Raw genomic sequence first — 18,030 nt, forward strand, 5'->3', positions numbered from 1 at the left:
ACACAAGGTAGTCACGTGAATATCTATAATCACGAATGGGGGAAACGACGGGGTACGCCAGTATGGCATCCATATGTTACGGGTAGTATAATTGCTATTGTAGAGGGAGTGCTCAATATTCCCATTTTACTGCTGGTATCCTAGAAAGTGTCGTCTGGTATGTGAAAAGTGAATTTGTGGAGTATATTTAGCCGAAAGGGAACCGGACTTTGGCTGATAGCTTTCAGTCTCTAGTCCGAACAATCAACTGTATTCTTTTGAATTCACTAACATTTTGGTAAGTTCGGTTGGAGTTTTTGTAATAAAATTAATTGAAGAAACCAGTGGTAGTTTTTCTTATCTACAAGCATTCATTAGTGAGCGAGGCACTTGAAAATCAAGGAAAGTGACGATTTGCACCCATCATAGACATAAGCTGGGCGGAGATCGCCCGGGAGTACAACAAATCTATTAGTGCACTAAATCTATTATTCCAACAAATGTATTATTCCTTCATTTCCCATGGCAACCATCTATTTACCTTACAAAAGCCCAAGTGTTACAACCTGAGCAAATAAATCTAATAACCAACCTGAATATTCTAGCGTTCTGGATGAGTCTTAAATCTCCACACTCTACATTGCCACACTCTGGTTGGAGCACCAGGCCCACTGTCTCTTTCACCATTCGCTTCCATATCCATCTATTTCGCGCATGCACTGACTTCTCAATCCGGCATCCGGCCTTAGCCACTATTGTAGAACCGCGTATGTTTTAATGATATGACGAGGAACAAAAGGAGCAACAACTCTCCATTACATTCCTTCTCGCCACTACATCATTATGACTTGGGGAGCGGCATTGGATGATCCACCTCCAGATGCCATTATCATTCGAGGGCAGCAGCGAGTTTTCACCGCTCAATTAATCATATGTCTGGCGACGGGCATAGCATCGCTTATCCTATTTTGCATCTTGCGATACAGATGGCCCCATATCTATGCAGTCAGAACGTTACGAAAGGGCTCGAGAAAGGTCCTCAAGCCATTGCCTGCGGAGTATTTCGGGTGGATGTCGGTGATCTACTCCATCACTGACGAAGAGATCCTCACATACTCGGGGTTGGATGCCTACGTGTTTCTAGCATTTTTCAAGATGGGCATCAAGATCTTCTTGAGCTTGGCCTTGATGGCGATCTTCATTCTCAGCCCTATCAGATATCACTATACCGGAAATTATGATAAGGACAACATAGCTTTGTCGATAATACGATCCTTTTACATATACCACGAGGCACCAAAGCCGGCACCCCCAGACTTCAGCGATGACTTTCCAACATACTTATGGGTGTATCCTATTTTCACGTATGTCTTTTCAACTATAGTCTACTACTACATCTTCCAATTCACCAAAGAAGTGTTGAAGACAAGACAGAAGTATTTGGCGTCCCAAAACTCGATTACCGATAGAACCATTCGGTTGGATGGGATCCCCAAGAAACTTTTAAGGATGAACAACCCTCTGGTATTAAAAAACTTCATTGAGGGATTGGGGATTGGAAAAGTAATGGATGTGAAGTTGATTTATGATTGGACTCCTTTGGAGAAATTATTCGCAAAAAGAAAGTCGCTTATCAGTACCTTGGAAGATAAGTATGCATCACATTATAATTTGAACATCGATATTTATAATCAAAACAAGACCCCCTCTGTCTTGCCAGATCTCAATCATGTGGCAGAAGACTCTACAAAAGATCGGAAAATCAAAAAGCAGATAGCTGATTTATCCAGAGAACTCGTCGAAGTCAACCTCAAGATTAGAGATATTCAGAAGAAATTTGATTCAACGCTGTCCACAATTGACCTTTCTGCCAATCCCGAATTTAAACAAGTATCTAGTGCTTTTATTACTATGGACTCCGTTGCGTCCGCCCAAATGGCTGCTCAGACTGTTTTGGATCCTCGTGTCTATAAGTTGATTGTCAATTTGGCACCAGCTCCAAAAGATATAAGATGGGAAAACTTCAAATTATCCTATTACCAAAAATTAACTAAATCATACTTAATTACTTTTACTATCATCCTAAGTTATGCTTTTATCGTTTTCTTGGTTACTCCCTTGACTACGTTATTGGATTTGAAGACTATAAAAAAGCTTTTCCCAGCCCTCGGTGAGTTTATTAGTGAATCGAAATGGTTAACTACATTTGTCACTGGTATTTTACCACCATTGTTATTCTCCTTATTGAATATCCTGTTACCATACTTCTACAAGTATTTATCAAGACATCAAGGATACTTTTCGAATAGTGACATTGAGCTATCAACCCTCCTGAAGAATTTTTTCTTTATCTTTTTTAACTTGTTTTTGGTTTTCATGATCACAGGTACAATCTGGGATTATATCTCATATATTAGTGATACCACCAAAATTGCTTATCAATTAGCTAGATCATTGAAGAAATTGTCCTTGTTTTATGTGGATTTGATTCTATTGCAAGGTCTTGCAATGTTCCCAGTTAAATTACTTCAAATCAGTGATTTCTTAATTTTGAACATCTTTGGCAAGTTCTTCCTTCTCAAGGCCATATTTTTGAAGACCCCTCGAGACTATAGAAGCTATTACTACACTCCACAGATATTTGATTTCGGGATCCATTTGCCGCAACATATTATGATTTTTATAATCATCTTGATCTACTCTGTTGTTTCAACTAAGATCGTGACCAGTGGTTTGGTCTACTTTGTTTTGGGTTTTTTCGTGTACAAGTACCAGTTGGTCTATAACTTTGTTCATCCACCTCATTCTACAGGTAAGGTATGGCCAATGATATTCAGAAGATTAATATTGGGTATATTAATATTTCAATTGTTTATGTGTGGTACGTTGGCATTGGAAGGAGCACTCTTGTTAGCAGCATTGTGTTCTCCATTAATTCTTGCTACAGCATTCATTATCTGGAATTTTGAGAAATATTATTTACCATTAAACACGTTTATTGCCTTAAGAGCAATTCAGAATCCGTTCAACTTTGACAAAGAATTTGACGATGATAGACTGCTGATCTCCAATGAACAAGACGATGGCGCAGTCAACAATACGGATGGATCTTACAACAATAGTGATGAGGAAACCCTGTTTTTAGACGAGTCTTCCGTGTTGTTACCTGGAAGTCAATCTATCGTCGACTATAGAGCAGGGAGACTCAAGAGGAGGGCATCCACGATTGACGAAGAACGCGAGCAGTTCACCGACTACACATACCCCTACTTGATAGACCCCCTCCATGGGCCATGGATCGGATTCGAGGGTGACTCGATCTCCATGGTCCAGTACAACCTGGGACTCGCCAACTACGACTTGGAAGATGGAGATACCAGTATGGTTTCAGTAACGGAACACGAAACTATATTGAAAAAGAGACTCCGAGTCAGCGAATGGGAATAACCGGAAATGGTCCCGTCTAGGGCCTACAGTCGAAAACCGCGTATTTCATAGGGTAGTCGAGACTTAGACTAATAAATAATTATGCAAGTTACACGATACCGCACAGAAGGGATCTTTAGGTGTCAGGTACCGTCAAGCGAGAGCCTCTGCGGCACAGTGCTCGTCAAAATCGTTCTCTATTATGTACTGTTGTAGCCATCGTCTCCGCAAAAATCTCTCTAGCCCGAGCCCGAGCTAATGCATGCCCGCCATTTCACAGCCACCATCGGCTAAGTAGACGACCACATCGCGTTGAGAAGTTCAACAGCGACGAGGCTTGCCATAAGGGATGTCAAAATTCCTGCGTACACGAAGACTACTTTTGATCGGTTAAAGTGCAACGCGAACCATCCTAGTCGACAGCATCTGAAACCGCAAGGGATGGCCAACAAGGGTCTGCAGTTTCAGATTGGATATGTGGGCAGTGGTAAGCGGAATATATGTAGGAGTCGGGCGAAGCGAGCGATTATTGCAGGCATCATGGCCTGTGCATCCCTTCGTGTTAGACGATGGATCTAAAAATGTTCGCTACTTTTATTTTTTGGTATGTTCGGTAAGCAGCATTGCATCATTCTTCTGGACGAAACAGAATCGGGCAATTGGTGGAGCCGGTAGTCAGGTTGGTCTCGTTTAACAATAGTATAAAAGGACATAATGCCCAAGCAACCACTCTACATTTCAAAACTTCGAATACGCTTATCTGACACATTAAAATGGATTCACTGATATAAAAGATGAACAATATGACATACTGTCGGAGAAATAAATAAACAACGAAAGTCACGAAACCATGACTACGAAAAGAAAGCAGTAGTAGAGAATAGAGTGGATAAATCTAATCATTTCCAAAATTACTCCAGCAACGAAAATAAGAAGTATACGATTTTGCACCCAAGTGAAACTATGGCTGCCCACAATCAGTCTCAATAATTTGAACTCAATATTTTGACCAATCGCGGCTAACGGCCTGCTTCAATTGCAGATGAGATTGCATCTTCATCATCGTCTTCGATTTTGAATTTCTTACCCCCAGTTTGCTTTTGCTTACGGACTAAAGTAATGCTCGTAAGCTTTTCCTTTCTCAAGTTCTTGTCAGTAACGTATGCCGGTTTTTCTGCCGAGTAATCACATTCGATACCAAACTTAACGCAACTGGTGCAAACTGGTCTTTTTTCATCACACTTCAAATGCTTGATACGGCATATCCAACAACCGTTTTTGGATCTTGGAAGAAGTCTTCTACGGGTGTACTTTTTTGGTTTGTTCTCCGCACCTGGGGTGCTGGAATCACCGCAGTCAATTATGAGAGCACTCTTTGATGTCTTTCTCAAAGCTTGCTTCCTATTCTTTGGTGTGGGCACATCATTAAAGTTTGGGTAGGTTTTTCTTCTTGGGGTCTCGTAAAATGAGGAACTCGAAGATGAATCGGAATTATGACGGAAGATGTTCAATGGAGGCATCAATGGCTTACTTGGAGTATTCACGGAAGTAGTTGAACCACTGGAACAGTTGGAAGCATTCGAAACCGATCTTGCCGATATTGGGGAAGGTTGGTGGTAAATGTCCAATCCTTTATATTTGTTGCACAATGGAGAGATTCCGAGCATTTGCGGAGAAGATTCACCAAGAGGGACGTTATTTGATGAGTTGGAAATTTGGGTAGAGATCACCAAGCTCTTTTTGTTACTGATGGTAGAATTGCTATTCATACGTGCAATGGATGGTTTCTTGGTAATCTTATGAGATCCAAGGTTTGGCGAGGAACTAGAGTATGCCAGTGACTTCAACAGAAGTGGCACAGGAGCACGGATTGAAAATTCTTCGGTAGTAGAAGACTCGGTATTATTGGAAATTGTGTTGTGGCTTGAAGAAGGGGTGTAGCTTGAGCTTTCACTCAAAGTTGGTGTATAAGCATCGCTGATAGTTGGCGTATAAGGGTATTGATTTAAATCATTTGTAGAACTATAGCCTGGGTGGCTATACTCCGCCTCATTGAAAGCTTGAGCCCCTAGGTGGTGGTTGGTGAGACTCTGACTCAATCCCAGAGAGGGATAGTGGTGGCTGTGATTCAACATCGAATCAGGAATCGATTCCAACGAAGGGTTTCCCAACTCAAATTCAGTCAAGTTGTACATTAGATCCGTATTTTGGGAGTTCGAGATCGAATAGTCATTTAAGATATCCGATGTCGAATCCATATTTAACTTGAAAATTTGTTGGGTTTGATTGTGTGAATCATTGTGTAAAGAAGTAGTAGAGTTCATGGCTTGTTGGTTGGAGAAGATGGAATAATGGGAGGAATTGGGCAAGCTGTATTCATTAGCATGGAAATAATCAGAGGTATTTGCAGCAAGGTGGTTTGTAGCAATAAACTCCTGTGTATGAGCCGAAGAACCAGAAAATGATGAATTGAAATTGGTGTTTGTGTTCGAACTGGCGGTGGTGCTTAATTGAGGGTTTTGCAAATGGACAGATTGTTGGTTAATGGAAATTGGTGGTGGTGGTAAGGGGTTGAATGGAGCATTCACGAGACTAGTGTCGTATTGATAGTACTGATCATTAAAACTATGATTTAAGATACTATTATGATAATGATTATTTGAAGTCGAGGATGATGAGATGAGAGAACTGTTCACCTTGATAGTGTCTTCAGTCTCAAAAGTAGAGTTTGGTGAGTTAACAGTTGAATTAACCATGATGAATTTATATGCAAGTATGAAGAATTAAAAATGAAAATTGCACCCAATTACGAAATAACTTGGTGAGATAAGGAGTGTGGTAGGGATGTTGAAGATAACGAGCAAAACGATAGCGAGAAATCTTTAACGATGTTCCTGGTGGTATTGTAAGCAAATGAGTGTATATGGTTAGTTGATTAGTTAGACAATGTTGATTGTGTCAAGTTTGCAAAATTGGCCTGGTCTAAAACTGAAATTTTCAAGTGGGGAGATAAACACTGGGATAGTAAATCACAAGTAGTTGAGTTGAATTGAATTGAAATGATTGTAGATAAGTACGGAAGACTAGGAATTCAAGTTCGACACGTATCTTCACGGAACACGGAATGGGTGAAAACTTGCCCAAAATGTCAATTGTAGCAGATAAGAATATCAAACTACTGGAAAAGACAGACACTGAAGTGACAAACCCAAGTGATTCCTGAAATCTGTATCAGTACAGTACAGTTAAGCAGTTCTTATCAAACCTTGGTATGGAAAAAAAGAGAGGAAACCTATGGGTTTTGTATTTACTAAGTCAAGGTTTCAGCCAGAGAGATTTATTTTAATAGATAAAAAAAAAAAAAAATGAGGAGTTTATTATATCTAGCACCATTAGGTAACACTAAGTGACATAATTAAGAAATAAAAAAGGAACAAAGTAGTGAAAATGCTGAAAAGCACCCATACAAACGAAAAATAAAAAGTAGATTAACTTGGAGCCTCAAAAAAATTAAATATTGAAGTATCACAAAAGCTAAATATAATGCCGATAATGGGCAACATTGCATGGTCAAAAAAATATTTTAACAATATGTACGCACATATTTGCACGTAGTATGATGGGGCCATCAGCAAAGAGATAGTATGGCACTACCAATGATCGAACGATTTATGCCATTGGAATCTTGGTACAACTAAGTGGGTGCCTGAAAATTTGGCCACCAGCTTTCTACATTGTACTAGCATATGAACTCGTGCTTGACTCCTTTGATCCGTTAGCCTAATCTAGCCTATGGCTTTGCTCTCAGTCCGCAGGCTATTATCTTATATAATAATAAAAAATATCATAAGCTCCGAGGGCAAAATGATTTGAAGAATGTGCATGGGAGTTAGTTAGCGACAACTGGCACCTGAGCTTGAAAAGCAAGGAGTTATGAAGGTTAATGTCATGACTATTATCACTTGACTTATAAGTCTATGACATTTGAATAAGAGGCTAAGACTTGGTGCAAACTGGCATTTATATGCGACGCATGAGCCACAACCAAAGGATACGCCGTTACGATTGTTCACATTCCTATTATTGTGAACATTTACAACTGTCACAAGTACATACCAGACACAAGTTGAGGGGAGCCACCTGGAAATCATACGCTAGTGACATACGGGGTGTATTCCGGTCACACCGCAAACCTTGGTAGGGAGAAAGACCCGCTTCCGCGTCAGACCGCCCATATATAGGTTATGCACAGATGGACCTGCTTTACGCGAATTAATACATACATCCTAATTGTAGACAACATGGCATAAGTCAAGTACCCTATGCATACATGGATCCCTGATGCATGGCCTCGGAGATGAATGTCCTTGTAAGAGATACCAATCCTTGACATGCAAATCCTCCAGCTAGCAGCCCATCGTTGCAAGGCGTTGCTGTGCCCAAAGTCTCATGGCTGATTGGTACCTTAAAGATTACCATATAATAATTTTCACCCTGAAAATTAACCCTAGGCAATGAGGTCACCACAAACCCAGTTTATGCATTTACTGTAACAGGTAATCCTGGCATGGGATTATCATTCCGAGGTTGTCTTTTAGGGTGCGGGCAACAATAAACCCTCGGTCGAACATCCCTGACAGAAGTATCAAGTATAGCCGGGCTCGTCTATTCATTTTAGTGCACCCGATATGTTCATTAGCTAGAATAGTAAAGATGGTGGGATATACCCTCCAGATCTACACGACCCTACTTTGTATCATAAGAGGTTTTCAGGTAGCGCCTCGGCGCCTTGCATTGTTCGGGTTTCTATTCTTATCGCCTTGGGTTAGCTTCACCGACACTGGCATGAACTGGCCGTTGGCAAGCATGAGCCAATGATGGCGGGTTGCACTCGGCCACGTATGCCGACATTGGCGCCATCATTAAACGTGCATTAGCACCTCGCCATAATCCCGGCATTCATGCTCCGCTATCCCGCTGCCAGCTGCCAGACTTGATCTAGTGTCTGATCTTGTCCCAACTCGGGTTGCTCCCCTTTTATTGTTGTGCGCCTCTTAGTACATGGAAGTACAGATATTATCAGAGGCAATTAAGTAGACATACCGATGGTGGACCGAGAGGTACTTGGTTTGGTAGATGGTGGATTTAAGAAGGTACGCTTAGCAAATAAGCCCTGAAAAATCAAACTCATCACGATACTCGTCTGCTGTTATGAGAAGCCTCAAAGCTTAAACCAAGTAGTTGGTTTCCGTATTCGGTTACAAATGGCACCAATTGGGATCCAACGGCAGCGTTTTGCGCTATCCTGTCGGCATGCGGTATCACTAGCGTCGCTTATCCCCCTATTGGCGTGCATGCAACCACAGCCACCGAGGCACTGTCTGAAGCCCTAACATAGTCACGTGTTCGTAAACTGAAAATTTTCTAGTCGCACCATCGCATCTCCTGCTACAAAAGTCGTGATTTTTCTACTACTCTTTTCTTCTTCATACATATACCTACTTCCGGATTACCAGCAGAACCGATGTCGTCTCCGTTTGGTAAATGCAAAAATGGCTGGAAGGAGATCAATCACCATCATTATATAATCTAGACTAATGGGAGGCCTCGGCCTCCTTGATATTAACTCTAGTTCGCGTGATGGGCACACACTGTAAGGCGTTTGGATCGGCACTGATTTTATGCGCATCTGAGCTTAGGACTCATGTAGAATAATCCTGGTTACACCGAGTGTCAGCATGCCCAAATGAGCGGTTCGTCACTACGAAATAACAGGTGTTTTTTGCCATTTCGCCTCATATGCAAAGCTTGCTGATGAGGCTTACGGAAGCCTTTTACGCGCAAGACCACAAAAAAGCACTGGGTACTAAATGTGCCAATTCACCCCCAACTTCACCCTGTGATTCACGTTTGAGGCTATTATAAGGCTGCTGAGTACCTTATACAATGTAAGGAATTTTGGCCCCTCTGCTAGTGAAACGACCAACGCCCGTGGCTGCCAATAGCAATACATGGGCATTTACCCACCCCTGCTGGCCGGGGTACCGTCTCTAGATGCTACCACTTGTAGTGGCTTCAGAATATCGTGCCATGATTCCATTCCCCGTCCCCTGATTTCCCCACATGCGGAATAATGCATTTCCTGGACCGCGTGCAAATGTTACTCTCCCATCAACTCCGCTTATGTAACTTACGCGCCCCATAACTCCGCTGTCTGGTTGGAGAATTTGCACGGCAACACCCTGCTTTGTAACATTTGCCAGGGCTTATTCCAGGCACCACCACCGCCAATACGCGGTCGATGCAGGGTCTGGTTCCATCCCGTGCCAGGCGGCTCAGTTCCGCCTATCGTCGCTTGTCCCCCTCCATCCCTCCTGGCTTGGATCTACTACCATCTCTAGTTTTCTTCTCTCGCTTCGCACCTCACCCTCACCATTACCCACCGCACTGATTTCACTCTGCCTTTGTTTGTTTGTTTTTTTTGACGACTCTTCTTCTCCTTCACCATGAAGACTACAAAGGCCCTGATCAGTTTACCGATCACAGCCCCTGTTGCTCCAGGCACCGCCAATGCAGCCGGCTCGCCCTTTGGCTTGGCTGGCCCCCTTCGCTCGCTTACCATTCTGAAGCCAAGTCCCAAGAACCAGATAGCCTCCAACTTGAGGTCCAACATCATCCTTGTGTCCAAGTACCCGTTCAAGGCTGAGAGCCGCAACGAGCTCCTGGTGGCCAAGGGCGCCATCTTGAAGCTCTTGGATCGCCCTGGGAACGGCTGGCTCTTGGTCAAGTACATTGACAAGGTCCTCCCGCCAGGTCTTATTCCTGCGTGCTACGTGGAAATCGCTATCAACGACACCAAAAACCCGGTCACCATGGAATGGTTACAGTCCAACAACGCCCAGAAGGGCCATCTCAGTCTGTTGAACGAGCAGACCTACCTCCACCTCCAGTTGAAGCAATCCAGTGGTCCTCCCTTGACCATCAACAACCGAGCATACCCCACCTCGGTGTCGATATCCAACTTCTTGCTCTTCAAGCAACGCTACTGGTACCGTTTGGACGTGGTCCTCTCCGACGGCACCCAGTGCTACGTCTGTCGTTACTATCAGGACTTCTACAACCTCCATGTCAATTTGTTGAACCTCTTGAACAAATCTCTGGCCCCCTTGAACGACACCTTAAAGCTCCCCAAGCTTCCTGAGCCTATCCCAAGTCGTAATATCGAAGACGAAAATGCTGAGGAATCCCAAATCCAGCTTCTATTAAAGAGGTGTAATGATCTTAATGTTTATATCAACAGGTTGATTTTGAACAGAAATTACCAGCTCTCGGATGTCCTCATCGATTGGCTCAGTGTATCTTACAAGGGATTACCAGGATTCAAGGTTAAAAAAGAATCTGCCAATATGGACAATGATGCGATCAACGACAAGATTTTACCTGACTCCGTCAATGTTATTAAAGCATACTATGAAAAAGTGAAGGTAGTCGAAGAACCTAAGGAAATGGAAACTGTGGTTGAAGATGAGAATGAACCCATTTCCTACTCTCCAGGATTCAAGAGCTGTGAACCTCCAAAACGCAATAAATCGAAAAAGAACATCTTTAACCATTATCAACAAGTGACAAGCTCTGCTAATATACAGCGAAATGTATCCACAAGATCACAGGCCTCATTTACTTCCAATAACTCAAGTCCCAATACCCCCAATACAACTTTCAACAGTAGTTTCCACAACTCCATCAGCTCGATGTCATCAAGCTCATCGCCTGGGCTTTCGAGAACACCTACCAATGCAAAGATTCATGTTAAGTGTAAGATTACGAACTTCAACGATGAAATTGTTGCTATCAGATTCAAGAGATCATTGATTAGATCTATCAGTGATCTCAAGCATTTGGTCAAGCAAAAGGTCTACTTCACGAAGTTGTTCATCAAGTTGCCCAATACAGATATTTTCCGCAACATCGATGAAGTAAACTTGAACATGACGGAGTACTTGAAACATAATGACAAATTTAATCTAAAGTTAGCCTAGCGCTAACATGTGATCTTTCATTTCTTGCTTATATTACTATTACTTTTAAAGACTCGTTGGCCAGTGGAATTAACCAGTGTCGCTTCTTGTCATGATGGGAGAGCCAGACCTCGCCCAATCCATATTACTAATTTGGCTTGAAGGCAAGCAATGTATCAGTAGTGTGTATAATAATAAACGGTTCTGCGGATATCTACCTCAAGGAAAATACTGGGCATTTCAATTTTTCTAACAACTTGTTATTCTCGCATTCTATTATTTCTGGTCCTACACCAATTGAGCTTATTTTTCGGGACAGCGAACCATCGCAGCTCGAAAATACGAAAAGAATTATGAGCGTTAGCGAGAGAACGCTGAAGGACCATAAGGACGTAGAAGCAATATTCATCCTCAAATAATTCCAGCCATACAGCAACTAACTGGATTATGTGGACAATAGCCATGGAATCATAACTATAGGATTTGCTGTTCGTATTTTTGTCAGGGATTGTAGCCAAGAGTTCAACCTGGTTATCCAAGAGTACTGCCCAGCAACGAGGTTCTAGCCATCAACTTGGTGAACCCCACTTTGCACGTGCAAGATAAGCTTACTGCAACTAGACAATAGCTAAGGTACTGAGCTCTAGTTTTGATCTACGTTGTGCGTAAAAATCGCCAAATGTTACCTCAGCAAACAAATTTTTGACTAAAAAATATTGGCTGTAGGGAGTCCCCAGATGTTTACATGTCCACTTTGAATACGGATCTTCTGAATTTCTGGCCGAGGTCAAGGGTTCTAAGGGTAGAGAACCCTGATTAACCAAGACTGCTAGCGAAACCAAATTCACCTAAACCACTCGATGAAACATGCACGGAATATGACCATCGAGGCAGTTCATTGCAGTTATATTGAAACTTTCAGGAACCACATGTTCAGCCATGCGATGGACTGCCATGTACATTTTACCAAATCTACAAGATTTTTACAATAATTTGCAGAATACAGCCAAGGTGAATTTTCACAATAATCCGGTCCAAACCAGAAGATAACAGTGTTTATTGTATTGTTTATCTAAGTTCCGTATGGAAATCAACATGCCATGGACCGTAGATCAAGGCCTGTCAAGCCCAAAACAGGGTGAATTCCCAATACGTAGTGATAGTTACTCGATTGGGCTGATTGCGCACAAGTGATAAAATGCCCATTCACCATAGATGTGCGCGGTGCGACATAGGAACGACATGGGTCCAACGCGGACCACGATTGTTGGTGGTACGATTGTAGCGAGTTGTCGAGGACTACATGTGCCCTTAGTTTAACACACCTTCTTTCAACTAGGAGAATTTTTGGAATCTGACGTAGGATTCCAACTCACAACATGTTGGAACCACTGCGGTCAGTTTCCACACCCCCATACGTGTCCAAGTAATTTTTTCGGGTATGTTTGGGGGGGGCGGGGGCCGCAGGTTTTCAAAAGTGCAAGCGAAGTACAGTCGTTTTTAGATCGGACGCGTGAACTTGGGCTTTTGTGTACAGGGCACAATACATCGCATACAATAAGGGAGCTGCTACTCGTTAGGTATTCGCGATACACAGCCTAGCATGACAATCGATTGCAAGATTACAAACAAATCTTCCGACAAAGTGTAATTTATGAGCATTGACCGACTTGTTGCGTGTTGTTACTGAGCCAGGAAACACCTGGAAAATCTCGGACATAGTGTGCGCGAACGAGAAATATTTTTTGACATATGCACTGCTTGTAAGTAGTAAAAATATGTTATTTCACCAGTTTTTGAAATTATCTCAGATGCAGACACCCGTAGGCATAACGCCTTTGCACCATCTCGGTCTGCGGAAGCAATGTCATGCATTGGAACTCGGATTATGGGCCGAACGCAAGAATAGTCACTACTCTGAGCACTTTTCAACGGGGTTACATGTTTTGCCCCAATCCGTCGCCGTATTGTTATCGTTTATTGTTCCGCTTAAAAATATTCCCTAATTCCTCCTGGCTCCTGACATCAGACTGTTACGTTCGGCTACAAACTTTAAGTACTTAATCTCCCTACGAGCCTTTTCACTGTCCAACGTACCTGACTAAACATAAACTATCATCTTAGTTTCTTCCTAGATATACTTCAGAGCTGAACTGTGTGAACCACGTCCACTATGTCAGCTAGTCTTTTCAGATCAAAACAGCACACATCTAAAAAGAACCTCAAAAAACTTACCATATCGGCTCCATTATGTTCTCCCAATGGTGCCAGCCCAAGATCATATACCGCCTCGCCTCAAACTCCTTCCACACCCGCCAATTATGGGAATAATAACCATGCTTTCCCTGTCATAGTGTTGGTAGCGAAATACAGGTTCGTTGCCGAGAACTCGCAAGAACTCAGCATTGAACCAAAGAACTACATGAAACTTATCGAGAGACCCGGGAATGGTTGGTTGAAGGTGCAAATATTGGACAAATATGACAAGGTCGGGTTAGTTCCCGCCTCGTATGTGGACATTCAAGTCAACGACGGTCTCAATCCAATCTCGTTAAAATGGTTAAACGAATACAGAGATACCATCACCGACCTCGACACCCAGCAGGAGCAACAGGAAGCTCAACGCAAGGAAGAATTGGAGGACCTTTTCGACTTTGAAAACATCCCTGCATCAATCGTGTTCGACCAAGTCCTTCAAAATGCCACCAGAAGATACTGGTACAAGATAAGAATTATGTTTTCGAATAAGGATGTGATGTATATTGGCAAAACATATGAGGATTTTTACAACCTCCATGTTTTACTCAATAAGACCCACCCGGAAATCGACCTTCCTAAATTACCCATGCCTTTGAGGCTGTCATCATCACCCACACATTCCAACACCAACATAGATAGAGGGTTCTATAATGACTTACAAGAAAGAAGAATGAACTTGGAACACTATATGAACAGGATTGTCGAAGTTGACATATTGCAGAGGTCCAAAGAAGTGTTTAATTTCTTGGATGTTTCTAGAAGAGTAAGAATGACGGCAAACGAGTTGAATGAAGAGATGAAAAAGGCATATTCGACTGGAAAGCAAGCCGAAGCTGGTGCTGGCTCAACCAGCGAGGCCACAATTGATGGGTTGACCTTGCATAAACATCAGGAGATTGCTAACCAGCTCTTTCCAGAGTCTGTCGAAATCAGTAAACTTCTCAACAGTTCACGTTACTTTTCTCCAACTGCACCATTACCCCCTCCATTATCCAAGTCTAATTCATCAACATCTCTCTTGAACCGCAAGAACGACTCAAATGTCAAATACTCCTCATACATAAACCAAGCTGACCAACCAGAGACCAAGAAGTTGGTGAACTCTACTAGTTCAAATACTTTGATGAGCTACACCTCGATAATCGATGTCTATGATGATGACGAAGAAGTCGAGGAAGATTCGACCAAGGACGATAGCTTCAACCAAACACAGTGCAAGGATAATTCCATGGACACCAAGGCAAGCTCTATAACCGATTCCAAACTCGGGAAACCAATCGAAACGATGTTGCCCGAGAAACACGATTCTGTGGCCACTGTGGTAAGCACAGGCACTTCGGCAGTAATGTCACCAAATGCAGCATACAAGTTAAATCACTATTCTACGAACTCATCCACAAGCGAACAAGACTCGATATTCTCAAACAAGCTTAATGGAGAATCACCAACCACATCTACCGCCCCACTTTTGCCGGTTGGTCAGGTTGAGGAGTTTACTATGAGCACACCAAACACACCAACCACTCCTATCATTGAGGATGCAGAGTTTGACGCTAACATTTCCCCAACCAACCGCAATAGCAGATCCCCAAGAAGTGGTGACGAGAGGAACCACGAAAGAACCCCAAACGGGGGCCACGACTACATCAAGATTAAGATTTCTCTCAACAACAAAGAAGACGACATCGTCGCTTTGAGAATCAAGAGAACCAACTTAATTTCAATTGCATACTTGAAAAAGTTATTATCATTCAAAATCTACAAGGATTACAACTTAACCAATCATTACAAATTACAGGTGATTGACAAAGCCGGTAATGAGGGTAACGACTTGAGCGATGACGAGTTATTGGAATATCTCAAGTCCAACACAAAGGTGAATTTGAGCTTAGCACGGGCTCGAGTGTGAACAATTTCACCTGGTGACCTTCATAACTGGTCGCGTACTACAATTTCATTTCTTTCACTTCTAGCGAAACGGCAGTTTCATGATTCGAACACAATCTGGTATATACTTTGAATAGAGAACTTCGAGAACAAAGTCGGGGGCTTGTAGGACGAATGGCGGAAGGCTAGGCTATTGTCTGCGGCAACTAAAATTGTTCTAGACTGGTCTGTCAAGGGTGCGTCGTTATAAGTCCGTGTACATGATTTAGCCTAGCTAATTTACGACCTGCTGCAGCAGGCACATGTGAAGCACTACGGCCTACAGCATGCGCCAGGTAATCCATGCAGCGTTGAGGCCAACGTGGAGATGCATCTGATGTAGCGGTGGCATGGGGCGGATGGGTACGGGATCGGAGGGGATACACACGTGATTGCTAGATTTGCTCCCGTGATTTGTGGTGTCAACAAAAACCTTCCTATTTGGGCAGGGCCTGCCAAAAAATCGGACCGTTTGGGAATTGGCTTCAAAATAACCTTTGGCTCAATCGTCGGCCATGGATTCCAGCCAATAGACTTGGCGTACTGGGGGCTCGGACAGTGTGAATTTCTTTTTGTAGGATGCCTTGCCTGCCTCTGGTATCTTCGGATTACTGCACTGGGTGCATGACGGTAGCTGATAGGAAATGAGATGGCCGACTGTAGATGTCTGGCGAAACTCCAGCAACCAACTCCGTTCATCTCGCCATTGCTATCAACATGGAGCTGGATACCCTTGAGCATCGGCGACCCGTCAGCTGCTATGTCACCCCCCCGCTTGATTCCGCCATCGAGTTCGTCAGGCTCGAGGACGCCTATACCCCCAGAAGCGACACGTTTTCATACAACGGCTCGCCACTAGCGTCTCCCGTGTCGTCCACCTCCGAGCACGTAACAGTCGACACCCCCCCAGCGAAGCCTGTTCCACAGGCTTCTCCCAAGCAGAAACAGGGCCTCTTCAGGCGGCTTTCCAGCAAGTTCTCCCGGGCTGGCACCAGGACTACTTCGGCCACCTCCTCGCCAGTGGCACGCCAGGATGCCAGATGGGAATCCGCCAAGTCGCCAGCTCTCTCTCCCGAGAAGAAGCTGCTAGGACGGAGCTTCTCGCTCAAGTCGATCCGGTCCAAAGGGGCAGAGTCCCCCACCCCGCCGTTGAAGGTACAATCACCCAGAAAGGCGCCTGGACCACGAACGCCAGTGATCCTCCAGGACCCGCCAGTGATCAGGCGCAACCAGCCCTCCAAGTCCGCATACAGACACAGTGTTCATGGCACCAGTTTTGTCAGCAGTGACTATGTGCGATCGCCCACAACGACACCAAAATCGGCTGTCTCGCCCACCAGCCAGAAATTGCAGCCTGTGGCTGACGAACACGAGCCAGTGACTCCCACTCGTCGGTTGGCCCGCCAGCCGTCGCACAACGCCACTCTCGCCAGTGTCCAGCGCAGGAACTCGCGCTATAGCATGGCCTCCAGGCCCACTGACTCCAGCACCTTGGACAAGGGCTCAGTACACTCGGTGCTGACGTCCGTGTTGGGGTTGGGGTTGAGTACGCCAGTGCACTCGCGACTGGTGCCTGGGCTCACCACCAACCACCAGCTCAAGCTCAAGATCTTCGTGGAGCAGAAGGGTCCCCACGCCAACGAAGAGGTGGAGTTCATTGCCCTCCGCATGCGTAAAGACAGACTCAACCACGTGAACGAGCTTATCAACTTGGTGATGTTCAAGCTCTTGAGCACCAAGAACGACTTGAACTTGAACCACGTCCGCTTGCTCATCATCTTCCGGGACCCCAGCTTGAACCCGGTGGTGTTGAAGCCGTCGGTGGACGAGGCCACCGCCGAGCGCGGGTTGGTGTGCTTGAGCAACGACGCGCTCTTGTTGGACTACATCTTGTTGAAGGACAAGCTCTACATAAAGGCACAATACACACCATAATCGGCGGGTCTGATTATGCTCCCAGAATTTCGTACAGGACAGGTAGCTATTAACACGGTGATATAGCGTCACTGGAGCTTTATCCTTGGGAATATCACCAATATCCATAGCACAAGTGCTAGATCAGTATCTTCGCCTCTGAAAAGCTTACCCTTCTTGTGAGTATCACCTCAACATCAACTGGTAAGAGCAGCCAAATGATACCAGGAGTGGCATCAAATGCGATCTCTTGAATGGGTCTAGTGGTCCCTGTGAGCTATTTCTTGAGAACCTCACCTCAACATAAGAAACCAAACTGCCTGGTGTTGCCTTATCATCACTGTAAGCGTTACCCTTCTTGTGTATATACAATCCAACACGACTCAATCACCGTTACTGGAGCTTTGCTCCCTTGTGAATAAATTACGTCCTGTCCGTAGATTCGCAACCGGTCCAGGGCTGCAACCACCAGTTAGGCGCCAATTGCCGCGTTTTCTCAGACACTTCA

General features: G+C 44.0%; 7 protein-coding genes across 7 annotated transcripts; 4 read left to right on the plus strand and 3 right to left on the minus strand.

The window, feature by feature from the left end:
• Window positions 1-822: 822 nt before the first annotated feature.
• On the plus strand, window positions 823-3,426 carry CANTADRAFT_4995 (uncharacterized protein; the record flags this gene model as incomplete). The annotated part of the gene is made up of 1 exon (XM_020209775.1): window positions 823-3,426. The coding sequence occupies one exon, from the start codon at window positions 823-825 to the stop codon at window positions 3,424-3,426; it is 2,604 nt and encodes an 867-aa protein (XP_020066133.1).
• Window positions 3,427-4,424: 998 nt separating this feature from the next.
• On the minus strand, window positions 4,425-6,161 carry UME6 (Zn(II)2Cys6 transcription factor UME6; the record flags this gene model as incomplete). The annotated part of the gene is made up of 1 exon (XM_020209777.1): window positions 4,425-6,161. One exon carries the CDS (start codon window positions 6,159-6,161, stop codon window positions 4,425-4,427), a length of 1,737 nt encoding a protein of 578 aa, XP_020066134.1.
• Window positions 6,162-6,863: 702 nt separating this feature from the next.
• Window positions 6,864-7,941, minus strand: CANTADRAFT_94167 (uncharacterized protein). The gene has a single exon (XM_020211973.1). The coding sequence runs from the start codon at window positions 7,554-7,556 to the stop codon at window positions 7,299-7,301; it is 258 nt and encodes an 85-aa protein (XP_020066135.1). The 5' UTR covers window positions 7,557-7,941; the 3' UTR covers window positions 6,864-7,298.
• On the minus strand, window positions 7,726-7,884 carry CANTADRAFT_88917 (uncharacterized protein; the record flags this gene model as incomplete). Its single annotated transcript, XM_020211509.1, has 1 exon — window positions 7,726-7,884. One exon carries the CDS (start codon window positions 7,882-7,884, stop codon window positions 7,726-7,728), a length of 159 nt encoding a protein of 52 aa, XP_020066136.1.
• A 1,970-nt stretch (window positions 7,942-9,911) lies between the features above and the next one.
• Window positions 9,912-11,444, plus strand: CANTADRAFT_46537 (uncharacterized protein; the record flags this gene model as incomplete). Its single annotated transcript, XM_020209354.1, has 2 exons — window positions 9,912-10,919; window positions 10,968-11,444. 2 exons carry the CDS (start codon window positions 9,912-9,914, stop codon window positions 11,442-11,444), a joined length of 1,485 nt encoding a protein of 494 aa, XP_020066137.1.
• Window positions 11,445-13,596: 2,152 nt separating this feature from the next.
• CANTADRAFT_20563 (uncharacterized protein) lies at window positions 13,597-15,591 on the plus strand (the record flags this gene model as incomplete). The annotated part of the gene is made up of 1 exon (XM_020206584.1): window positions 13,597-15,591. One exon carries the CDS (start codon window positions 13,597-13,599, stop codon window positions 15,589-15,591), a length of 1,995 nt encoding a protein of 664 aa, XP_020066138.1.
• A 340-nt stretch (window positions 15,592-15,931) lies between these two features.
• CANTADRAFT_188283 (uncharacterized protein) lies at window positions 15,932-18,020 on the plus strand. The gene has a single exon (XM_020206379.1). It carries the CDS (start codon window positions 16,272-16,274, stop codon window positions 17,541-17,543), a length of 1,272 nt encoding a protein of 423 aa, XP_020066139.1. The 5' UTR covers window positions 15,932-16,271; the 3' UTR covers window positions 17,544-18,020.
• The last annotated feature ends 10 nt before the right edge of the window (window positions 18,021-18,030 follow it).

The sequence above is a fragment of the Suhomyces tanzawaensis genome (assembly GCF_001661415.1).
Source record: "Suhomyces tanzawaensis NRRL Y-17324 unplaced genomic scaffold CANTAscaffold_2, whole genome shotgun sequence".
Lineage (NCBI taxonomy): Eukaryota > Fungi > Ascomycota > Pichiomycetes > Serinales > Debaryomycetaceae > Suhomyces > Suhomyces tanzawaensis.